General features: G+C 45.8%; 1 protein-coding gene across 4 annotated transcripts in view; it reads right to left on the reverse strand.

Moving 5' to 3' along the window:
- slc29a1b (solute carrier family 29 member 1b) overlaps positions 1-23707 on the reverse strand; it is a 60873-nt gene that overhangs the window by 32466 nt on the left and 4700 nt on the right. For 3 of the 4 annotated variants that reach the window (XR_006757990.2, XM_014131570.3, XM_014131572.3), the window contains exons 2-5: positions 3613-3689; positions 3110-3191; positions 2189-2367; positions 1108-1247 (exon numbers count right to left, since the gene is read on the reverse strand). Coding sequence is in view for 3 of the 4 variants with exons in the window: in XM_014131570.3 (XP_013987045.1) it covers positions 1108-1247; positions 2189-2367; positions 3110-3191; positions 3613-3638 (427 nt within the window). In the remaining variant the exon portion in view is untranslated. Of the gene's footprint in view, positions 1-1107; positions 1248-2188; positions 2368-3109; positions 3192-3612; positions 3690-10567; positions 10667-23707 lie in introns of all 4 variants that reach the window. The other variant, XM_045691332.2, reaches the window with a different exon arrangement.

Raw genomic sequence — 23707 nt, forward strand, 5'->3', positions numbered from 1 at the left:
AATAAAGCTAAACTCAGTTATAGTTATCCTGCTAGTTGGAGGTGGAGTGGAGGCTGCTGTGGGGAGGATGGCTTATAATAATGGCTGCTACGGCGTAAATGGAATGGCATCAATACAAAAATTATGTATTTACCTGATTTATTTGATATTAATGGTTAACAATTAATATGTAACTAACAGTAAGACATTTCTGTTCTACTAGTGTTTGTGTTTTTATGGTCTCCACTCCGCTAATCTGGGCGTATGGTCACCAGAGATGGCTTGAGCTGACAAATTAGTTAAAGACTGCATTACATAGACAAGAATGTGTTTTACTAGAGATAGCTTAGAATTAGAACAAACCCTCATTGTCTCAAAATCATTCTTGCATCTGAGAAACTAAATCAGGGTGGGGTTAAGACAACAACCCACGTGCAGATAATGACAGGATGAACCCAGAGTGGCTTATGATGCCCCAATCTGCATGGGATGTGTGGATCCAATCATGACTAAGCATTTTTAGTGTCAGCTATATATAGTATTCTGCATTTGTGTAAAGGTTAGGTTACTTGGTCCAACACTCAAGGGTGTGAGGTCGACCAAGCTCACTATTGCAATAATTAATCGATATTGAATAAATATGATTGTTTGAAGAAATGACAAAGTCTCTATCACTTGATTAGAATATTCCACGACACATCCCACCTATTCCACTCCAGACATTACCACGAGCCCATTTTCCACAACCACCTGCGTTGTGAATTCCCCCCCAAAACGAATACCTTACTGTTGTACTTGTCATTCTTGCACTAACACTTGTCTTATCTTACTAGCACTGATTTTACTGATAGATGCTTTATTGAGGAATGTTATTATTTGCAATGACTGTGATATGTGGTTGTTTTATCTACCTTAGTTGAATGCACTGACTGTAAGTCACCCTGGATAAGAGCGTCTGCTAATGACCAAAATGTAAAGTCTTAAATAAAGACATACTACATTGAGGGTGCTGAGGCCTAGTTCTACTTTCAGGACAACTCAGAGGATTGAAGGGGAAAATATTTGACACATTAAAAAGGGGGAGGAAGGAGGCAAAAAAGGGACACTAGAAAGGCCAGAAAAACTCACAGTTTATGATGACAATCTTGATCATGGTCAACGTGAAAAAGGGGAGGGGTGCCATCTCTATTTTAACCAAAATGGCTGTCAGAAGAAACACCACCAAAATCACTGCCAGGCTGCCCATGATCCGAAACTTCTGAGGAATCCTGTGAGTTAGAGAGTTGGAGTGAAATATTTAAGGTCAATCTTAAGCTTATTACAAGTGTTTCTCCTGCCTAGTACACTTTTCACACTACAGAGCAGAGCTGGGCCAAGCTGAAATGCAATGGCCTGGCTACGCATCCACTGTAGTTGCTGGAACCGTGCTAGAAAGGACAATGTGAAAAGAAAATATCTGCTCTAGTACAGTGCACCTTGGGTCGGCACGATAGTGTAAAAAGGGTACAATCGTCTAAGTTGAACCCCAAAGGAAATCTAAACATGCCTGCTCAATACATGCACACATGATCATATTAGAAGTCCAGCAAAAGATTAAAGTCCTACTCCAGTCAAAGATTGTCTATTATATTTGCAAGATACTTCTAGTGACTGCTCTAATAATGGAAATACATGTCCTCAAAGATGGTAGGCAGGCGGGAGGAGGAGAGATCAGGTGGGACCATTCTAGCCAATGAGAGGGCCAAAACTTCACAGTTGATGCTTTTTAGCAATTTTCACATAGACTTGATTGTGTGTTTTGGATAATTGTCTTGCTGCACGACCGAAACTACGCTTTAGCTTCAGCTCACAGACGGATGGCCTGACATTCTCCTGTAGAATTCTCTGATACAGAGCAGAATTCATGGTTCCTTCTATTAAGGCAAGTCTTCCAGGTCCTGAGGCTGCAAAGCAACCCCACACCATCACACTACCACCACCATGCTTGACTGTTGGTATGAGGTTCTTACTGTGGAATGCAGTGTTTGGTTTTCGCCAGACATAACGGGACCCATCTTGCCCTTGTGTGTGTACATGACTGCATTTATACTTGGTATATTGTTTTTCAACAGGAAAAGTTAAAAGATAGCTGTAGTGTGTCTTCAAGATGTAACTTTTGGAGTAGGACTTTAATGCATTAGGAAATATGTGGGTGGGGTGGTGGACAAACCTTTGATGCAGGACTGAGTTGAGACAGGTGAAGGCCAGTAAAGGCACCATGGCACAAAGTGTCATTACGTTATTGAACTTGGCTTCCAAAAGGCTACGGTTGTCCCCTTCTCCCCCAGTCCCATTGCCTGACAGGTTGGTGCCCATTTGGGAGGGGTCTCTGAGACGGCTGGTAAAATACTGTAGAGAAAGAGGACAGCCACTTAATTTTTGTTAATTTACATTTACATTTAAGTCATTTAGCAGACGCTCTTATCCAGAGCGACTTACAAATTGGTGCATTCACCTTATGATATCCAGTGGAACAACCACTTTACAATAGTGCATCTAAATCTTTTAGGGGGGGGGGGGGGTTAGAAGGATTACTTTATCCTATCCTAGGTATTCCTTAAAGAGGTGGGGTTTCAGGTGTCTCCGGAAGGTGGTGATTGACTCCGCTGTCCTGGCGTCGTGAGGGAGCTTGTTCCACCATTGGGGTGCCAGAGCAGCGAACAGTTTTGACTGGGCTGAGCGGGAACTGTGCTTCCTCAGAGGTAGGGAGGCGAGCAGGCCAGAGGTGGATGAACGCAGTTAATTGCTGATGTGTGGTGATAGTTCTGGCTCAACATGTCTGCCATGCATCCCCTTTGTGGGTGCTATCCATTTTTAGTGGATGAAATACAATAATGTATAAAATATTCTATTATCTAAAGCACTTTGAGCATGCTATAAAATGCTATTTAATTTAAAACCATCATTAATTATTATAATGAGTAGATTAGGGGTTATCAGTATTTTTGTTAATTATCATTGGCTATCAAGAAGATCTGAAAAGTAAGACTTGAGACATTTAGAAATGGATACAGGCATTGTATCGTTGAAATGTATTTTCTAATTATTCACACTCTTAAAGTAGATGATAAAAAAATATTGTGTGCTCTACCATGGTGGCTGTCATAAAGAAGTTCCATGGCAGGAGAGTTCCTAAGCCCAGCATGAAAAAGATCAGCCACACACCATTGTTTCTGTTGAATGACAGAGGAGAGGAAACTAGGGTTACAGATTTGATTTGTAATTTGCCAAAAACAAGCCATATTATGTAGGCCCACAGAAATTATAAAGGTAGAATGGTAATTACTTGACTGTTATGATACAAAATGTGGGGGATTCAATTAGTAATTTCTGCGGGACTATGTGAAACCACTGGGGGAACCCTGGACGTCTGACTGACCTCAAGGTGAGCACGCTAACCACAGTCCCTAAAGAGTTAATTCCCTTAGGGGAACTCGTAACACACTTCCAATCCAAAGGCTAACATAGCGGTTACATTATCATTTGGTGCAAAGAAGTAACCAAGTGTGTTACAGAAACTTGATACTGTATCTGAGGGCGCATTGTGAAAATGTCACCATACACATTGAACACATAAAGGAGGCTGCTACTCACTTGTCTTTTGGCTCGTGGACGGACATTATTAATCTTCAGTGATTACTATCACCCTTTTCCACACTTCAGCACCAAACCTGAAAGAAATGGGTTGGATTGAAACACATTTCATGTTTTTTCCCTTTAGTCATGTCAAGGAATTACAAGAAAACAAACTCATATTATTGCATGTTATTTTATCAACTACGTTAGAGAAAAAAGACAAAGAGGGTTTTAGGAACTTTCACTGGGTTAGTGGAATAAAAAATAATATTTTAATGAATATGGGGCTATGAGATCTGAAAACTAGGGTTAGACTACATTTCCACAGTGCTGAAACTTCAATTGAATGCCTGAAATGAAGATCTGCTGACTCTTTGGATGCAATTCAGTAGCATACTGACTAATAGCCTAGGCTACAGTTTTTTTGCTCCTGTACAATGTAAGATTGATATTCTTAATATTACCAAACATCGAGGCATTAGACAGAGAGAGCATCATGCAATGTGATAATGAGAGATAAAAAACTTACAGCAACAGACTCAGTATCATCAACTACCCATTTCCTAGACAGTTGTCAAGATCTTCTTTTTTTTTTTAATTGAGAGGTAGGCTAATGGACATTCTAAGAACTCAGATGTTGACTCCTCCCAAAATCTGGGAAGCCTTTACTCCTCCCAGTGCAACTATGTGTGCGTTTCAGCGCCTTATAGTGACTAACTGGAGCTATCTTAATGTCTACTCTGCCCCACAGCCTCCCGACACGCTTTTCCATATTCCCCACACTACGGGGAAGAGAGCTGTGATGTATCAAAAGAATAACAACTTAAAATGAATAAGCTACATTATTTTTCTCTATTTGCTGTATGGGCCTCATTACATTTTCAATTGGGATCTGTAGGCTATAGCATCTCATAAGGTAGCCTACTGTGTTCATTCTAACAATGTGCAATTCAACCTTATCAATAACTTCCTTCCTTCACCTTTTTCATTGCCCTGTGTCTCTGGGGTGAAATCAATGAGAACCACACCTCCCTGTCTCTCTCTATCGCTCTCTCTCTGTCCCTCCCTCTCTCTCTCTGTCCCTCCCTCTGTCCTGTAATGGTCTGGGTGTAGCTCTCTCTGTCCCTCCCTCTCTCATGCATGCACGTTCACAGACCTTTTTTCTTTAAAAACCGTCTCCTTTTCTCAAATTTAGCCTAGGTCTTGTGTTCCTCTGGTTAGCAAATGCAACAAAAGCACAATGCAACTCATCAACTCACTAAACTGATTGTGTAATGGTCTCGGTGTAGCTGGTGCAGAGGAGTCAGGCGCAGAACAGCAGAGATGAGTAATAAAAGTAACTTTAAGTAATACCAAGCACACACAAAAGGACCAAAATACATAAAACAAACACGCACAAAAACCATTTCGAAACAGAGGGTTAAATAATTAACATGTAATTGGGGAATTGAAACCAGGTGTCTAAAACACAGTCAAAACAAATGGAAAATGAAACGTCGACCGCTGAACGCCGCCCGAACAAGGAGAGGGACCGACTTCGGCGGAAGTATCAAATCAAATGTATTTATATAGCCCTTCTTACATCAGTTGATATCTCAAAGTGCTGTACAGAAACCCAGGCTAAAACCCGAAACAGCAAGCAATGCAGGTGTAGAAGCACGGCGGCTAGGAAAAACTCCCTAGAAAGGCCAAAACCTAGGAAGAAACCTAGAGAGGAACCAGGCTATGAGGGGTGGCCAGTCCTCTTCTGGCTGTGCCGGGTGGAGATTATAACAGCACATGGCCTAGATGTTCAAATGTTCATAAATGACCAGCATTGTCAAATAATAATAATCATAGTAGTTGTCGAGGGTGCAACAAGTCAGTAACACAAGAGTAAGTGTCAGTTGGCTTTTTCATAGCCGATCTTTGAGAGTATCTCTACCGCTCCTGCTGTCTCTAGAGAGTTGAAAACAGCAGGTCTGGGACAGGTAGCACGTCCGGTGAATAGGTCAGGGTTCCAGCAGGTCTGGGACAACAGGTCTGGGACAGGTAGCACGTCCGGTGAACAGGTCAGGGTTCCATAGCTGCAGGCAGAACAGTTGGAACTGGAGCAGCAGCACGGCCAGGTGAACTGGGAACAGCAAGGAGTCATCAAGCCAGGTAGTCCTGAGGCATGGTCCTAGGGCTCAGGTCCTCCGAGAGAGAGAAAGAAAGAAAGAGAAAGAGAGAATTAGAGAGAGCATATTTAAATTCACACAGGACACCGGAAAAGACAAGAGAAATACTCCAGATGTGACAGACTGACCCTAGGCCCCGACACATAAACTACTGCAGCATAAATACTGGAGGCTGAGACAGGAGGGGTCAGGAGACACTGTGGCCCCATCCGATGAAACCCCCGGACAGGGCCAAACAGGTAGGATATAACCCCACCCACTTTGCCAAAGCACAGCCTCCACACCACTGGAGGGATATCTCCAACCACCAACATACCATCCCGGGACAAGGCCGAGTATAGCCCACAAAGATCTCCGCCACGGCACAGCCCAAGGGGGGGCACCAACCCCAGCAGCAGTACCCCCCCTCCAGCAGCGCGTCAACACCAACCTCAGGAGGACGAGGCGCAGGGTGATCCGGATGGAGACGGTGGAACTCCCGCAGCAACAAAGGGTCCAAAACGTCCTCCACCGGCACCCAGCATCTCTCCTCCGGACCGTACCCCTCCCACTCCACGAGGTACTGAAGGCCCCTCGCACGACGCCTTGAGTCCAGTATGACTCTAACAGCATACGCCGGGGCCCCCTCGATGTCCAGACTCCTGGAGTGGACCAGCCACCACCGGTCTGAGGAGAGACACATGGAACGAGGGGTTAATACAGTAATCTGGGGGAAGCTGTAACCTGTAACAAACCTCGTTCAGTCTCCTCAGGACTTTGAATGGCCCCACAAACCGCGGGCCCAGCTTCCGGCAGGGCAGGCGGAGTGGCAGGTGTTGGGCTGAGAGCCAGACCCGGTCCCCCGGTGTGAACACCGGGGCCTCACTGCGGCAGTGATCGGCGCTTGCCTTCTGACACCTCACGGCCCGTTGCAGGTGCACATGAGCGGCATCCCAGGTCTCCTCCGAGCGCTTAAACCATTCGTCGACCGCAGGAGCATCGATCTGGCTCTGATGCCAAGGTGCCAGAAACCGGCTGATACCCCAGTACCAACTGGAATGGGGAGAGGTTAGTGGAGGAGTGATGGAGCGAGTTTTGGGCCATCTCTGCCCAGGGGATGAACGCTACCCACTCCCCCGGCCGGTCCTGGCAATAAGACGGCAGAAACCTACCCACATCCTGGTTTACTCTCTCCACTTACCCGTTACTCTCGGGGTGAAAACCCGAGGTAAGGATGACCGAGACCCCCAGACATTCCATGAACGCCCTCCAGACCCTTGACGTGAACTAGGGACCTCGATCAGACACGATATACCCAGGCACCCCGTAGTGCCGGAAGACGTGTGTAAACAGGGCCTCCACAGTCTGTAGGGCCGTAGGCAGACCGGGCAAAGGAAGGAGACGGCAGGACTTAGATAACTGATCCACAACGACCAGGATCGTGGTGTTACCCTGTGAGGGAGGAAGATCCGTGAGAAAATCCACCGATAGGTGCGACCACGGAGGTTGTGGAACAGGTAAGGGCTGCAACTTCTCTCTGGGCAGGTGCCTAGGGGCCGTGCACTGGGCGCACACCAAGCAGGAGGAAACATAAACCTCACATCCTTGGCCAAGGTGGACCGCCAGTACTTCCCACTAAGACAGCGCACCATCCGACCGATGCCAGGATGACCAGAGGAGGGTGGCGTGTGGGCCCAATAGATCAAACGGTTGCGGACAGAACGTACAGATGCCCAGCTGGACACTGGGGGGGAGTGGGCTCTGCACGTAACGCCCGCTCGATGTCCGCGTCCAGCTCCCACGCCACCGGTGCCACCAGGCAAGAGGCCGGCAGTATGGGAGTGTGATCCATGGACAGCTCCTCTGTGTCATACAGCCGGGACAGTGCGTCTGCCTTAGCATTCTGGGAACCTGGTCTGTAGGACAGGGTGAAAACAAAACGGGTAAAGAACATGGCCCACCTTGCCTGGCGAGGGTTCAGTCTCCTTGCCGCCTAGATGTACTCCAGATTGCGGTGGTCAGTCCAGATGAGAAAAGGATGTTTAGCCCCCTCAATCCAATGTCTCCACGCCTTCAGAGCCTTGACAACAGCCAACAGCTCCCGGTCCCCCACATCATAGTTTCGCTCCGCCGGGCTGAGCTTCTTCGAAAAGAAAGCACAGGGGCGGAGCTTTGGTGACTAAAAGCCCTGTCCGCCTCAGCCGACCACTGCAGTCGCACCGCTCCCCCCTTCAGCAGTGAGGTAATGGGAGCTGCTACCTGACCAAAACCCTGGATAAACCTCCAGTAGTAGTTGGCAAACCCTAGAAACCGCTGCACTTCCTTTACCATGGTGGGAGTCGGCCAATTACGCACGGCTGAAATGCGGTCACTCTCCATCTCCACCCCTGAAGTGGAAATGCGGTACCCTAGGAAGGAGATGGACTGTTGGAAGAACAGACATTTCTCAGCCTTGACGTACAGATCATGCTCCAACAGTCGACCAAGCACCCTGCGCACCAGGGACACATGCTCGGCGCGTGTTGCGGAGTATATCAGAATGTCGTCGATATACACCACGTCGTCTACAAATGCCTGGTAGACTGATGGAGCATTCATCAACCCTTACGGCATGACAAGGTACTCATAGTGCCCTGAGGTGGTACTAAATTCCGTCTTCCACTTGTCCCCCTCCTGGATACGCACCAGATTGTAAGCGCTCCTGAGATCCAATTTTGTGAAGAAGCGCTCCCCGTGCATTGACTCTATTGCACTGGCTATGAGAGGCCGCAGGTAGCTGTACCTCACAATGATTTGGTTGATACCTCGATAGTCAATGCACGGGCGCAGACCTCCATCCTTCTTCTTCACAAAAAATAAACTCGAGGAGGCAGGTGAAGTGGAGGGCCGAATGTACCCCTGCCCCAGGGATTCGGAGACATATGTTTCCATAGCCGCCGTCTCATCCTGTGACAGGGGACACAGGTGACTCCTGGGAAGTGCTGTGTCTACCAGGAGATTTATCGCACAATCCCCCCGTCGATGGGGTGGTAATTGAGTCGCATATTCACATTTACATTTACGTCATTTAGCAGACGCTCTTATCCAGAGCGACTTACAAGTTGGTGCATTCACCTTATGATATCCAGTGGAACAACCACTTTACAATAATACATCTATATCTTTTTTTGGGGGGGGTGGGTGGGTAGAAGGATTACTTTATCCTATCCCAGGTATTCCTTAAAGAGGTGGGGTTTCAGCTGTCTCCGGAAGGTGGTGATTGACTCCGCTGTCCTGGCGTCGTGAGGGAGCTTGTTCCACCATTGGGGTGCCAGAGCAGCGAACAGTTTTGACTGGGCTGAGCGGGAACTGTGCTTCCGCAGAGGTAGGGAGGCGAGCAGGCCAGAGGTGGATGAACGCAGTGCCCTTCTTTGGGAGGAGGGACTGATCAGAGTCTGAAGGTACGGAGGTGCCGTTCCCCTCACAGCTCCATAGGCAAGCACCATGGTCTTGTAGCAGATGCGAGCTTCAACTGGAAGCCAGTGGAGTGTGCGGAGGAGCGGGGTGACGTGCGAGAACTTGGGAAGGTTGAACACCAGACGGGCTGCGACGTTCTGGATGAGTTGTAAGGGTTTAATGGCACAGGCAGGGAGCCCCGCCAGCAGCGAGTTGCAGTAATCCAGACGGGAAATGACAATTGCCTGGATTAGGACCTGCGCCGCTTCCTGTGTAAGGCAGGGTCGTACTCTGCGAATGTTGTAGAGCATGAACCTACAGGATCGGGTCACCGCCTTGATGTTAGCTGAGAACGACAGGGTTGTCCAGGGTCACGCCAAGGCTCTTAGCACTCTGGGAGGAGGACACAATGGAGTTGTCAAACGTGATGGCGAGATCATGGAACGGGCAGTCCTTCCCTGGGAGGAAGAGCAGCTCCGTCTTGCCGAGGTTCAGCTTGAGGTGGTGATCCGTCATCCACACTGATATGTCTGCCAGACATGCAGAGATGCGATTCGCCACCTGGTTATCAGAAGGGGGAAAGGAGAAGATTAATTGTGTGTCGTCTGCGTAGCAATGATAGGAGAGACCATGTGAGGATATGACAGAGCCAAGTGACTTGGTGTATAGCGAGAATAGGAGAGGGCCTAGAACTGAGCCCTGGGGGACACCATTGGTGAGAGCACGTGGTGCGGAGATGGATTCTCGCCACGCCACCTGGTTGGAGCGACCTGTCAGGTAGGACGCAATCCAAGAGTGAGCCTTGCCGGAGATGCCCAACTCGGAGAGGGTGGAGAGGAGGATCTGATGATTCACAATATCAAATGCAGCAGATAGGTCTAGAAGGATGAGAGCAGAGGAGAGAGAGTTAGCTTTAACAGTGCGGAGAGCCTCCGTGACACAGAGAAGAGCGGTCTCAGTTGAATGGCCAGTCTTGAAACCTGACTGATTTGGATCAAGAAGGTAATTCTGAGAGAGATAGCAAGAGAGCTGGCCAAGGACGGCACGCTCAAGAGTTTTGGAGAGAAAAGAAAGAAGGGATACTGGTCTGTAGTTGTAGACATCGGAGGGATCGAGTGTAGGTTTTTTGAGAAGGGGTGCAACTCTCGCTCTCTTGAAGACGGAAGGGACGTAGCCAGCGGTCAAGGATGAGTTGATGAGCGAGGTGAGGTAGGGGAGAAGGTCTCCGGAAATGGTCTGGAGAAGAAAGGAGGGGATAGGGTCAAGCGGGCAGGTTGTTGGGCGGCCGGCCATCACAAGTCGCAAGATTTCATCTGGAGAGAGAGGGGAGAAAGAGGTCAAAGCATAGGGTAGGGCAACGTGAGCAGGACCAGCGGTGTCGTTTGACTTAACAAACCTACCCTTACCACCTGGGGGTGGCCCGTCAGGAAGTCCAGGATCCAGTTGCAGATGGAGGTGTTTAGTCCCAGGGTCAGCACTATGGTGTTGAACGCTGAGCTCTAGTCAATAAACAACAAGTCAGAATAAGATCGTCTGCTAAATTATCAAAATGTAAATGTACATTTGTGTGTAAAGGCCTTGTCTTTGTCATCTAGGTAATTTTATCAGTTTAAACTTAGGCTACCAGATATGTCAGCAGATATGTCCTACAGTATTTAGACCCAATTGAATTAAGATATTGTGCAAAAACACACTGTCAATCTTCTTTACAAAATATGATTGAGGGTTCAAATGAGAACCACTAAGCTTGAGCTCCAGCTGAAGATAGTGGGGTTATTTTGAAGAATAATTTAGGCTAATTATTATTGCTGATGACAAGCATACCCATAACATCATGCAGTCACCACCATGATTGAAAATATGAGGAATGGTACTCAGGGATGTGTATCGTTGGATTTGCCCCAAACAAAATTATTTGTATTCAGGGCAAAAAGCTTACTTCTTTTCACTCTGTAATTTATGTTAGTATTGTGGGGTAACAACAATGTTATTGATCCATCCTCTGTTATCTCCAAACTGCCTGTCGGCCCACCTGTCTGTATCTGTTTGGTTGTCTGCCTAACTGTCTGCCTATCTGTATCTGTCTGTCTGTCTGTCTGTCTGTCTGATTACAGGAAGTGACTTAATTTGGGGTCATAGGATAGTGTTAAAAAGGTTTAATCTTCCCAAATTGTACATATTTGTAACCAGGGGGACTGTCATGACCTGGCATATGAAATTTGAAGTCAATAGACCCAAAAGTATTTTTTACCTCCATTGGACACAATGTTCTTGCAGTTCTAGAAACTAAGAGCCTTGTTATGAATTATTAAATGAATTCTGAAAATAAATACTGTCTGTCTGCCAGCCTACCTAACTGTTTGCCTGTTTCTCTGCCTGTCTGTGTCTGTCTGTCTGCTTGTCTAACTGCCTGTCTGCCTGTGTCTGTTTGTCTGTGTCTGTCTGTGTCTGTTTGTGAGAGTGAGAGGAGGGGGAGGCAAGGAAAAAGGAGGGAGTGAGAATGGAGGGGGAGGAGAGAGATACAAGTGGGAGAGTGAAGGAGGGGGAGAAGGTGGGATGGGAGAGAGAAGAGGGTGAGAGATGAGAGGAGGGAAAGAAGGAGGGAGAGAAAGAAGGGGAGAGTGAGGAAGGGGTAGAGGGTGAAGGAGGGAGGGAGGGGGAGAGAGAGGACAGAGTGAAGAGAGTCAACAGACAGACAGAGGTGGGAGAGAGAGAGATGAGAGGAGGGGGAGGCAGGGAAAGGAGGGAGAGAGAATGGATGGGGAGGAAGGAGAAAGAAGGGGAGAGTGAGGGAAGGGGACGGTGAGGGAGAGAGAGGGATGGGGAGAGAGATAAGGTCGAAAAGAGGGAGATGAGGAGGTCGAGGGAGGGAAAGAAGAAAGTAGAGAGTATGGAGGGGGATGAGGGAGAGAGAGAGAGAAAGGGGAGAGTGAGTTAGAGAGGGGAGAGAGAGACAGAGAGGGTGAGAGAGAGGGGAGTGAAAGAGGAGGGAGAGAGAAGAGAATGAGTGTGGATAACAAGGAGGAAGCACTTTGCAAAAATGGTCCATACCAGGAGATATCTTTACATGACACAGTTTTGAAATTCTGGAGCAGGGGTTCCCAAACTTTTTCACTCAGGCCCCCCTTGCAGCATTGGGGAACATCCCATTTTGTCATGGGGTGCAGATACAATGTTGCAGTTAGAAAGCTCAAATTGTGCTGTTTAAAGCAATTTTTCTTGCAATTCTATACATTTTGTCATGTTTAATGTGCATTCATGTTATATTTGAGTGACTCGAAAATTACTACAAAATATGTGGGCTAAAAAACCTAGCAAAACAATGTTAGCTGACATGGGCTAGTTGATCTGGACATTTCTATGAATAGCTCTCTAAAGGTATGCAATGACTGACATGACAAGACGAAAGCTGATGATGCACTACCCAATTTCGAAATTGCACCTTGTGCATTCCACTATTACAACTTTTAAGAGTAAGATGAAAGCCGGACTGAGTTGGGGGGGGGGCTCTTGCTCCACAGTTTGGGAACCACTGTTCTAGAGAATACAGACCATTTCCAATGCATATTTTGAGTTTTGTAGACATGCACCATATGCTGACAAATTCTGAATCCAGATGCGTATTTTAGATATATATAATATTACTCAGAATATCACACATGGACATTTCCTGATATGGACTCAGAACTGATATTTGAAAATAAAAGAAACCTTAACCTGACAACAAATGAGATATTGGCAAAACAAACTAACAGTTAAAACTAGGTAAATAAATAAACATATCTAGCAATGGCACAATGAAGTCACAGTCAATTGTGTGGCGACAACGGTTTCTCAGAATCGTATCCTTCTAACCCACAGTCCTCTCAGCACATTCAAGATATGAAACTTCTCTTGGCTGAGGTCCATATCCAGATCTTGATATGCTAAAGCACATTTTCTGGTGGATTTCTGAGTTTTCAGCACATGCTGAATAATTTGACAATGTGAAATCCATATTTTTCTTACATGCACAAATCATTTGTGGATTCCCTCCGGACATAATATATGGCATGGCCGGATATTGACTCATTAGACATAAGCTTATGTGGACAACTTATTTAAAAAAGAAAAAAACTGACAGTAGGCCTACATAGTATATTTGTGACTCGTTTCAGGAAACTAGGCATATGTCGCGCGTCACTACTTCACAGGAGAGCCATTTCAATGTAAAAATTCGTTTTTTTGCAGAAATGCCTTCTGGAACATGTAAACTTTCATGTGCCTTAATTACAAACTTGTATGCCATCTGTAAATACGAATACAATTGTTAAGTTACGAGCCTAGTTGGTTTAGCCATGGAAAAAGACAGGAACCTTTCCGCTAGCCATGATTGACTGAGATAATGGGTGGGCTGGACATGTCCAGAGATGAGTTTGGATTGGTCTGCCATGTAGCACGCTTCTGTCCATAACATGAGCTGGTCAGTATGTGTAGGTAATCCTTTCTAACACAGATTTTTTTATATATCACATAGTAGAACTGCAAAAGTGTTTCTCTCCACTTTCTGGAGAACCGAGTTTTGAAATCAGTGGAATGTCCAGTGGAATTAGAGTATGATAGCGAAGGAGATGGGGAAAATGATGGTGTTTGACTGCAAATATGCAGAGTGAGTCGAAAAGAGAAAACACAGAAGGCTGTTGAATAAAACACGTCTCCAGATTACATCTTCAAACTAAGGGCAACCATGGCATCCGTGACAGAGAAGGAGAAGTGTCCATCCATGTATACAGGTAAGATAGTCTAGCTAACTACATTTTCAGATATTACATGTTTCTAATTATGTCAGAAAGTCGTTTTTATTTCAATTTAAAACATACTTTTAGCTAGCTAGCTCACTTTAGCTGGCTGTCTCACTAGCTAACATTACGTGTATGATCTGTGTAGTAATATTATTCATATTTCAGAGCTATTTGCATTGCTAGTTATAGCCTAATGTTAGCTAGCAAACACTGAACCTGGTTTGTTAGTTACATGCAGATTCATGCAGGGTAGTAACTTTATGAGTTGGGATTATGGTCGATTGTTTAGCTATCTAGCTACATGTCTAAACAAAAGACTCCACTATGCAAGTTACCATTTCAATACAATGTTCATGATGTCACTGCAACAGCTGTTGATAGACGTAGCTGGTAAATTCACAGAATAACTGACCAATTTACAAACGCTCAACACCTGTAGAGTATGGCCGGTGTCAGTAAACGTTGGCAAAAAAAAGTAATTCAATTGTTGCCAGCAGCACAGTAGTCACCAATGCTCTGGATAACATGGAAACAGCCTAACCAGCTCTGCTAGGGCAAGTAAAATGGTCAGAGTGAGCTGTTCTCTCATTTGTGTCTGGAAGTGGCTAGCAAGTTAGCCAGTTAGCTTGGGTGCTTGACTGCTGTTGTTAGGTCTGAACACTTGGATCAACCCGAATCCTCAGTCATACGTCCAGTGTGCGCTCTCAACGCTCAGAGAGCGAAATGTTCTGAATTTCCGAATGGACAATCTGACAACTCTCTGAGTTTACCAACACCCAGAGCGCACTCTGGCACTCCAGATTGAATTTACAAACACACCCGTAGTATAAACCAGCCTTTAGTTATGAAATCTTTGGTTGTTTGGTACATGGCCTCACATGTGAATCCTTAAAGAGATGGGTGGGGCTAAGGCTTAAGAGTGTGTGAACGATGCTGAATGGGTGTAGACAAAGAAGACGTCCCCAGTAGGTTTACTAAAACATTCAAGGGCCATTTTATCAAAAGTGAGGTTACGGGCCTTACGAGCGTCACTACAGATCCGGGTTCGATCCCTGGCTATGTCGCAGCCGGCCGCGACCGGGAGACCCATGAAACGGCATACAATTGGCCCAGCGTCGTCCAGGTTAGTGGAGGGTTTGGCCGGCTGGGATGTCATTGTCCCATCACGCTCTAGCGACTCCTTGTGGTGGCGGGGCACATGCACGCTGACTTCAGATCGCCAGCTGTACAGTGTTTCCTTCGACCCATGGTTCGGCTAGCTTCCGGGTTAAGCGAGCAGTGTGTCAAGAAGCAGTGCGGCTTGACGGGTCGTGTTTCGGAGGAAACATGGCTCTTGACCTTCGCCTCTCCCGAGTCCGTAGGGGAGTTGCAGCGATGGGACAAGACTGTAACTACCAATTGGATATCACGAAATTGGGGAGAAAAAAGGGGTACAAGTACAACAACAAAAAAGTGAGGTTACAAGTTTATCAACTTTCAGAGCAGAATTAATTTCCCATTGTTCCTCAACTATAGTATATGATATTCAATTTTCTAGATCCGAGTCTCAACTTTTATCCAATGTAAAAAACCCAATTTCAAATTTTGCTACATAAGACCGAATCGAGCTGGTAGGTCACATTTACAATGCACATGCTCTTGACTGAGGTCCATATCGGGATCTTGATATGCTTTTTGCTATGCTAAATAAGGACAAAAATATTTGTTTTATTGGATGACTTTATTATTTTATTCCAAGTCATCATTTCATCTCTATAGAGCTGCTGCCTGACAAAATCAAAAAAACATTGTTCTTCAAAGTAAATAAGGTAGACTTTTATGACTGCTGAATACCAACTATCAATCACTTAGATCATGTATTTTCAGGTAGGGGTGTTCTGAGTACTCGGACAAAACGAATATCATAATATTCAGCATTTTCCAAATAGGTTTATGACAGGAGTATTTTTTGTAATTATCCGTGATCGGGAAAAAGTTATTTTCAGCTGCCTGCACATATCTCTCTCACTCAAGCGGTGTGAAGCGCTGTGTGCTCCAAAAAACGATTGGCTACTTCTTCTGTCTGTAAAGAAACTTGCAGAGTATTTGTTGAGCCTGCTGCAACAATTGGATTAGAACCAGCTGCTCTGTCTGCTCTCATTTCCCCAGATAGACACACTGCAGCTGTTTCAATCACTCACTCACACTCACTCACTCACTCACTCACTCACTCACTCACTCACTCACTCACTCACTCACTCACTCACTCACTCACTCACTCACTCACTCACTCACTCACTCACTCACTCACTCACTCACTCACTCGTCTCAGAGCACAAGTCTCCCCTTCTCCAAACATCATGTATGAATCAGAATCAGTAGCTAGTCATTGTTGTTCAATCTACTTATTTTCTGTAGATTTTGCTGAGGCCATGTGGTTGTTTTTGTCTGTCTACTTGATGTTATTTAGTAGGCCTACTTTGTCTGTCCATATTATTATTCTATTGCTGAAGACGTCTGTCGTTATGTTGTGGTCCATGCCCATGCTTCTTACTATTATTATTCTTTTATGTATCTTTATTAAAGAAATGTAAGGGGTAGATCAGCTTTAATATTGCATATAGATTTTGGCTTCCATCAACGTAATAATTTCCAATCCCACATATATTTTTTGTTTGGGGTCACTTAGCCTCTATGGGCTAGGTGGGACGCTTGCGTCCCACCTACGTAACAGCCACTGGCAGCCTGTGGCGCGATTTTCAAAACCTTAAAAATCCTATTACTTCAATTTCTCAAACATATGACTATTTTACAGCTATTTAAAGACAAGACTCTCGTTAATCTATCCACACTGTCCGATTTCAAAAAGCCTTTACAACGAAAGCAAAACATTAGATTATGTCAGCAGAGTACCAAGCCAGAAATAATCAGACACCCATTTTTCAAGCCAGCATATAATGTCACCAAAACCCAGAAGACAGCTAAATGCAGCACTCACCTTTGATGATCTTCATCAGATGACAACCCTAGGACATTATGTTATACAATACATGCATGTTTTGTTCAATCAAGTTCATATTTATATCAAAAACCAGCTTTTTACATTAGCATGTGACGTTCAGAACTAGCATACCCCCCGCAAACTTCCGGGGAATTCGCTAACATTTTACTAAATTACTCACGATAAACGTTCACAAAAAGCATAACAATTATTTTAAGAATTATAGATACAGACCTCCTCTATGCACTCGATATGTCCGATTTTAAAATAGCTTTTTGGTGAAAGCACATTTTGCATTATTCTAAGTACATAGCCCAGGCATCACGGGCTCGCTATTTAGACACCCGGCAAGTTTAGCACTCACCAAAATCAGATTTACTATAAGAAAAATGTTATTACCTTTGGTGTTCTTCGTCAGAATGCACTCCCAGGACTTCTACTTCAATAACAAATGTTGGTTTGGTCCAAAATAATCCATCGTTATATCCGAATAGCGGCGTTTTGTTCGTGCGTTCCAGACACTATCCGAAATAGTAAAGAAGTGTCGCGCGCATGGCGCAATTCGTGACAATAAAATTCTAAATATTCCATTACCGTACTTCGAAGCATGTCAACCGCTGTTTAAAATCAATTTTTACGCCATTTTTCTCGTAGAAAAGCGATAATATTCCGACAGGGAATCTCCTTTTCGGCAAACAGAGGAAAAAATCCCAAAGGCGGGGGCGGTCAGGTCACGCGCATAAGCCCAGTGTCCCTTGATCGGCCACTTGAGAAAGGCGATAATGTGTTTCAGCCTGGGGCTGGAATGACGACATTCTGTTTTTTCCCGGGCTCTGAGCGCCTATGGACGACGTGGGAAGTGTCACGTTAGAGCAGAGATCCTTAGTAAATGATAGAGATGGAAAAGAAGTTCAAGAAATGGTCAGACAGGCCACTTCCTGTAAAGGAATCTCTCAGGTTTTGACCTGCCATTTGAGTTCTGTTATACTCACAGACACCATTCAAACAGTTTTAGAAAATGTAGGGTGTTTTCTATCCATATGTAATAAGTATATGCATATTCTAGTTACTGGGTAGGAGTGGTAACCAGATTAAATCGGGTATGTTTTTTATCCAGCCGTGTCAATACTGCCCCCTAGCCCTAACAGGTTAGAAATGTCATTTTTTTGATGACACGTTGTGTTAGCTAATCCAAGTTTATCATGTTAAAAGGCTAACTGATCATTAGAAAACCCTTTGCAATTATGTTAGCACAGCTGAAAACTGTTGTTCTGATTAAAGAAGAAATAAAACTGGCCTTCTTTAGACTAGTTCAGTATCTGCAGCATCAACATTTGTGGGTTCGATTACAGGCTCCAAATGGCCAGAAACAAATAACTTTCTTCTGAAACTCATCAGTTTATTCTTGTTCTGCGAAATTTAGGCTATTCCATGCGAGAAATTGCCAAGAAAATGAAGAACTCGTACAACGCTGTGTACTACTCCCTTCACAGAACAGAGCAAACTGGCTCTAACCAGAATAGAAAGAGGAGTGGGAGGCCCGGTGCACAACTGACAAGTACATTAGAGTGTCGAGTTTGAGAAACAGATGCCTTGCAAGTCCTCAACTGACAGCTTCATGAAATAGTACCCACAAAACACCAGTCTCAATGTCAACAGTGAAGAGGCGACTCAGGGATGCTGGCCTTCTAGGGGGGGGGGGGGGGGGGGGGGGGCACACGGGGAGATTGGCAGAGTCAGGGTTCAGACCTGAGCCAACTCCCCGTGCTTACCGTGGGGAGCATGTGACCAGTCGGGCATCGTGTTATGCGGTGAAGCGCACTGTATCTTCAGTGCGCATTCACAGCCCGGTGCGCTCGTTGCCAGCGCCCCGCATTTGCCAGGCTAGAGTGAGCATTCAGCCAGGAAGGGTGGTGCCAGCTCAGTGCTCCTGGTCTCCAGTACGCCTCCTCGGTCCAGGATATCCTGCACCGGCTCCACGCACTCTGTCGCCAGTGCGCATTCACAGCCCAGTGCGTCCTGTGCTAGCGCCCCGCATTTTCTGGGCGAAAGTAAGCATCCAGCCAGGACGGGTTGTGACAGCTCTACGCTCGAGACCTCCGGTGCGCCTCCATGGCCCAGTATATCCTGTACCTGCCCCACGCACCCGGCCTCCAGTGAGTCTATCCAGCCTGGAACGCCCTGTGCCTACTCCTCACACTTGCCCTGAGGTGCGTGTTATCAGTCTGGCGCCACCTGTGCCAGCCCCACACATCAGGCCTCCAGTGCGCCTGTCCAGTCCTGTTCCTGCTCTCCGCACTCGCCGTGAGGTGCGTGTTACCAGTCTGGTGCCACCTGTGCCAGCCCCACGCATCAGGCCTCCAGTGCGCCTTCCCAGTCCAGAGCTTCCGGCGACTGTTCCCAGTCCAGAGCTTCCGGCGACAGTTCCCAGTCCAGAGCTTCCGGCGACAGTTCCCAGTCCAGAGCTTCCGGCGACAGTTCCCAGTCCGGAACCTCCTGAGACGGCCCACAGTCCGGAACCTCCTGAGACGGCCCACAGTCCGGAACCTCCTGAGATGGCCCACAGTCCGGAACCTCCTGAGACGGCCCACAGTCCGGAACCTCCTGAGACGGCCCACAGTCCGGAACCTCCTGAGACGGCCCACAGTCCGGAACCTCCTGAGACGGCCCACAGTCCGGAACCTCCTGAGACGGCCCACAGTCCGGAACCTCCTGAGACGGCCCACAGTCCGGAACCTCCTGAGACGGCCCCCAGTCCAGAGCCTCCAGCGATGGCCCCCAGTCCGGAGCCTTCTGAGACGTCCCCCAGTCTGGAGCCTCCTGAGATGATCGGCAGTCCGGAGTCTCCAGCGGCGGTCTGCAGTCCGGAGTCTCCAGCGGCGATCTGCAGTCCGGAGTCTCCAGCGGCGATCTGCAGTCCGGAGTCTCCAGCGGCGGTCTGCAGTCCGGAGTCTCCAGCGGCGGTCTGCAGTCCGGAGTCTCCAGCGGCGGTCTGCAGTCCGGAGTCTCCAGCGGCGGTCTGCAGTCCAGAGTCTCCAGCGGCGGTCTGCAGTCCAGAGTCTCCAGCGGCGGTCTGCAGTCTAGAGTCTCCAGCGGGGGTTACCAGTTCAGAGCCTCTGGCGATGATCCACGGTCCGGTGACACAAAAGCGGAGGGATCAGCTGGCGGAGCGGGGGCTATGCCCAGAACCGGAGCTGCCTCCTATGCTGGCGGATAAGCAGGATGAGAGGGTTCTTCGTCCCGCACCAGAACCGCCACCGACATTAGACACCCACCCTAACCCTCCCTTTTTTCAGATTTTGCATCCGGAGTCCACACCTTTGGGGGGGGGGGGGGTGTTACTGTCACGTCCTGACCATAGAAAGCTTTTATTTTCTATGGTAGAGTAGGTCAGGGAGTGACAGGGGGTTTTGCCTAGTTTATATTTTCTATGTTGTGTGGTTCTAGTTTCTGTTTTTCTATGTTGTTTTTTTGGGGATGATCTCTAATTAGAGGCCATCGTTGTCTCTAAAAAATACATTTTGAGTGATTCTGTTTTTTTCTCTGTATTGAACTTTTTTCATCGGTGTCTGAATCTGTCATCAAAATTCTTCAGGTCATCGTTGGTCATCATTGTTAGTTAGCCAGGTCATCGTTGTCTCTAATTGGGGATCATATTTAGTAGTTGTTTTTTCCACCTGGGTTTGTGGGAGATTATTTTGAGGTAGTGTAAAAATCTATATAAAATGTTGTTATGCTAATGTCGATAGGATTTTTCGCTGGATGTCTTCTTCACGGTTTGTTATATTGTTTAGTAGTTTATTTGTATGTCTTGCATAGTTTCATAGTTTAAATAAAATGTGGAACGATACATGCGCTGCGCCTTCGTCTTCCTTGAACGACAATCGTGAAACCAATTTCACACATATATTATTTAGCATATGTAAAGACAAGACTAAATGAAGAATAGACTAATAATTGACAATATTATCACATGTGAATGATGCCCAGCATGTGTAGTAAGGCAAGAAACAGCACATACCTTTTTTTTTGACTTTTTCTAATCATAGTCACGCACCTCATGTAGCCTAGCCCATGATTAGGTTTGTATCACAACTAAAGTGTCACGCCCTGGCCAGAGAGATTTTTGTTCTCCATTTTGGTTAGGCCAGGGTGTGACTAGGGTGGGCATTCTATGTTCCGTTTTCTATGTTTTGTGTATTTCTTTGTTTTGTTTTGGCCGGTATGGCTCTCAATCAGGGACAGCTGTCTATCGGTGTCTCTGATTGGGAGCCATACTTAGGTAGCCTTTTGTGGGTAGTTGTTTTCTGTCTTGTGTTTTTCACCTGACAGAGCTGTTGCGCTTTGTTCCACTTTGTTTTTGATTCAGTGTTCAGTACTAATAAACACGATGAACACGTACCACGCTGCACTTTGGTCCTCTCCTTGCAACAACCGTTACATAAAGTGGCATAAATACTTCTTAAAATTAAGCACACTAATCCCCTTTACAACCAGTGTAGAGCCTAACTGGCTTACTGTACATAGGCGGCGCGTGAGTTTCGGGAAGATCATTTTCACCATGAAAAGGGACTTTTATAATAAAGCATTACATGCATAATCGCATTTGTGGTCACTTTTGAGAATGGTGTTTTCCCGCTAATTGATTGCATTTTGGAACATTCACGCTTATAGCCTACTGCCATGTGCACATTACTGCGTTCATAATGTGAAGAAATAGCGTAATAGTTTAGCAACATTTTAAGCTAAACGTTCTGATCTGTTGCATCAGCCTCATTGCTTTTAAAATGTTTTTTTTTGGATGCAAGTGGCTGTATTCATTTGGGATCTATCGCATCCCACAACTGTCCCAGAGTATGTTTAGAATATTTATTTCTCGCACAGAAGGACAAGTTGACCATGAAGGCCTGATTCACACAGTCTTCTCTGAACAGTTGATGTTGAGATGTGTCTGTTACTTGAACTCTGTGAAGCATTTATTTGGCCTGCAATGCCAAGAGTGTGCAAAGCTGTCATCACACAAAGGGTGGCCATTTGAAGAATCTCAAATATAAAATATATTTTAATTTGTTTAACACTTTTTTTGCTTACTACATTTCATAGTTTTGATGACTTCACTATTATTTTACAATTTAGAAAATAGTAAAAATAAAGAAAAACCCTTGAATGAGTAGGTGCTCTAAAACTTTTGACCGGCACACAAACTCTTCTAAACTGTTTCGGCTAGGAAGCATGCGGACACCTTTAGAAGTAAAAGAGCCTGGAAGATCGTTTTGGAGTTCAAAAAATTGTCACACTGGGAACCTTTCAAGTTCAAAAAGGTTCCTTTAGGAACCCCTCTGAAAAATGGTCTTTGTGGACCCCCCTTTTTGTGATGGGAGGTGTTTAATTTGGCACTTTTAAAATAATATATTGTAGAGGTGGCAGCCTATCAGAAGATTGGAGGCATCGCTTTCACACAATTCTTTTTGGCCACCTGTTAGAGTAAATATAATTGTTAAGTTTGTACACTGCAAATGTACATTTTCCTTGAATATTATTGCATATTACACATTCTAATATTGTAGTAATAATTAACATTGCTGATTACATAGAGTAATAAAGTGGTACTATTCCAATTTTGCATAGGACCTTGAGGAACTCATACACCTCAGTAAGTCTCATTGAATCTACAAAATTGTCAGTTTTCAACCTTAACATGTGATGACAATACAACAGAAAAGATGAACAGGAATGACATTTACTCCCATGGGTGACCTAAAAAGATCTATCTGAAAGCCAAGGTCCTACTAAGCCATGCCTCCAGTCCAGGGTTCCTCCAGTTCCTCTACTATAGTTGTTTTGGCGTTACTCTGGACCCTGATCTCTCTTTTGACGAACATATCAAGACTGTTTCAAGGACAGCTTTTTTCCATCTACGTAACATTGCAAAAATCAGAAACCTTCTGTCCAAAAATGATGCAGAAAAATGTATATCGATGCTTTTGTCACTTCTAGGTTAGACTACTGCAATGCTCTACTGTCCGGCTACCCGGATAAAGCACTAAAACTTCAGTTAGTGCTAAACACGGCTGCTAGAATCTTGACTAGAACCAAAACATTTGGTCATATTACTCCAGTGCTAGCCTCTCTACACTGGCCTCCTGTTAAGGCAAGGAAGGGCTGATTTCAAGATTTTACTGCTAACCTACAAAGCATTACATGGGCTTGCTCCTACCTATCTTTCCGATTTGGTCCTGCTGTACATACCTACACGTACGCTACGGTCACAAGACGCAGGCCTCCTAACTTTCCCTAGAATTTTGAAGCAAACAGCTGGAGGCAGGGCTTTCTCCTATAGAGCTCCATTTTTATGGAATGGTCTGCCTACCCATGTGAGAGACGCAGACTCGGTCTCAACCTTTAAGTCTTTATTGAAGACTCATCTCTTCAGTAGGGCCTACGATTGAGTGTAGTCTGGCCCAGGAGTGTGAAGGTGAACGGAAAGGCACTGGAGCAACGAACTGCCCTTGCTGTCTCTGCCTGGCCGTTTCCCCTCTTTCCACTGGGATTCTCTGCCTCTAACCCTATTACAGGGGCTGAGTCACTGGCTTACTGGTGCTCTTCCATGCCGTCTCTAGGAGGGGTGCGTCACTTGAGTGGGTTGAGTCACTGACATGATCTTCCTGTCTGGGTTGGCGCCCCCCCTTGGATTGTGCCGTGGCGGAGATCTTTGTGGGCTATACTCGGCCTTGTCTCAGGACGGTAAGTTGGTGGTTAAAGATATGCCTCTAGTGGTG

This window comes from Salmo salar, chromosome 12 (assembly GCF_965601325.2).
Source record: "Salmo salar chromosome 12, fSalSal1, whole genome shotgun sequence".
NCBI classification, from domain to species: domain Eukaryota; kingdom Metazoa; phylum Chordata; class Actinopteri; order Salmoniformes; family Salmonidae; genus Salmo; species Salmo salar.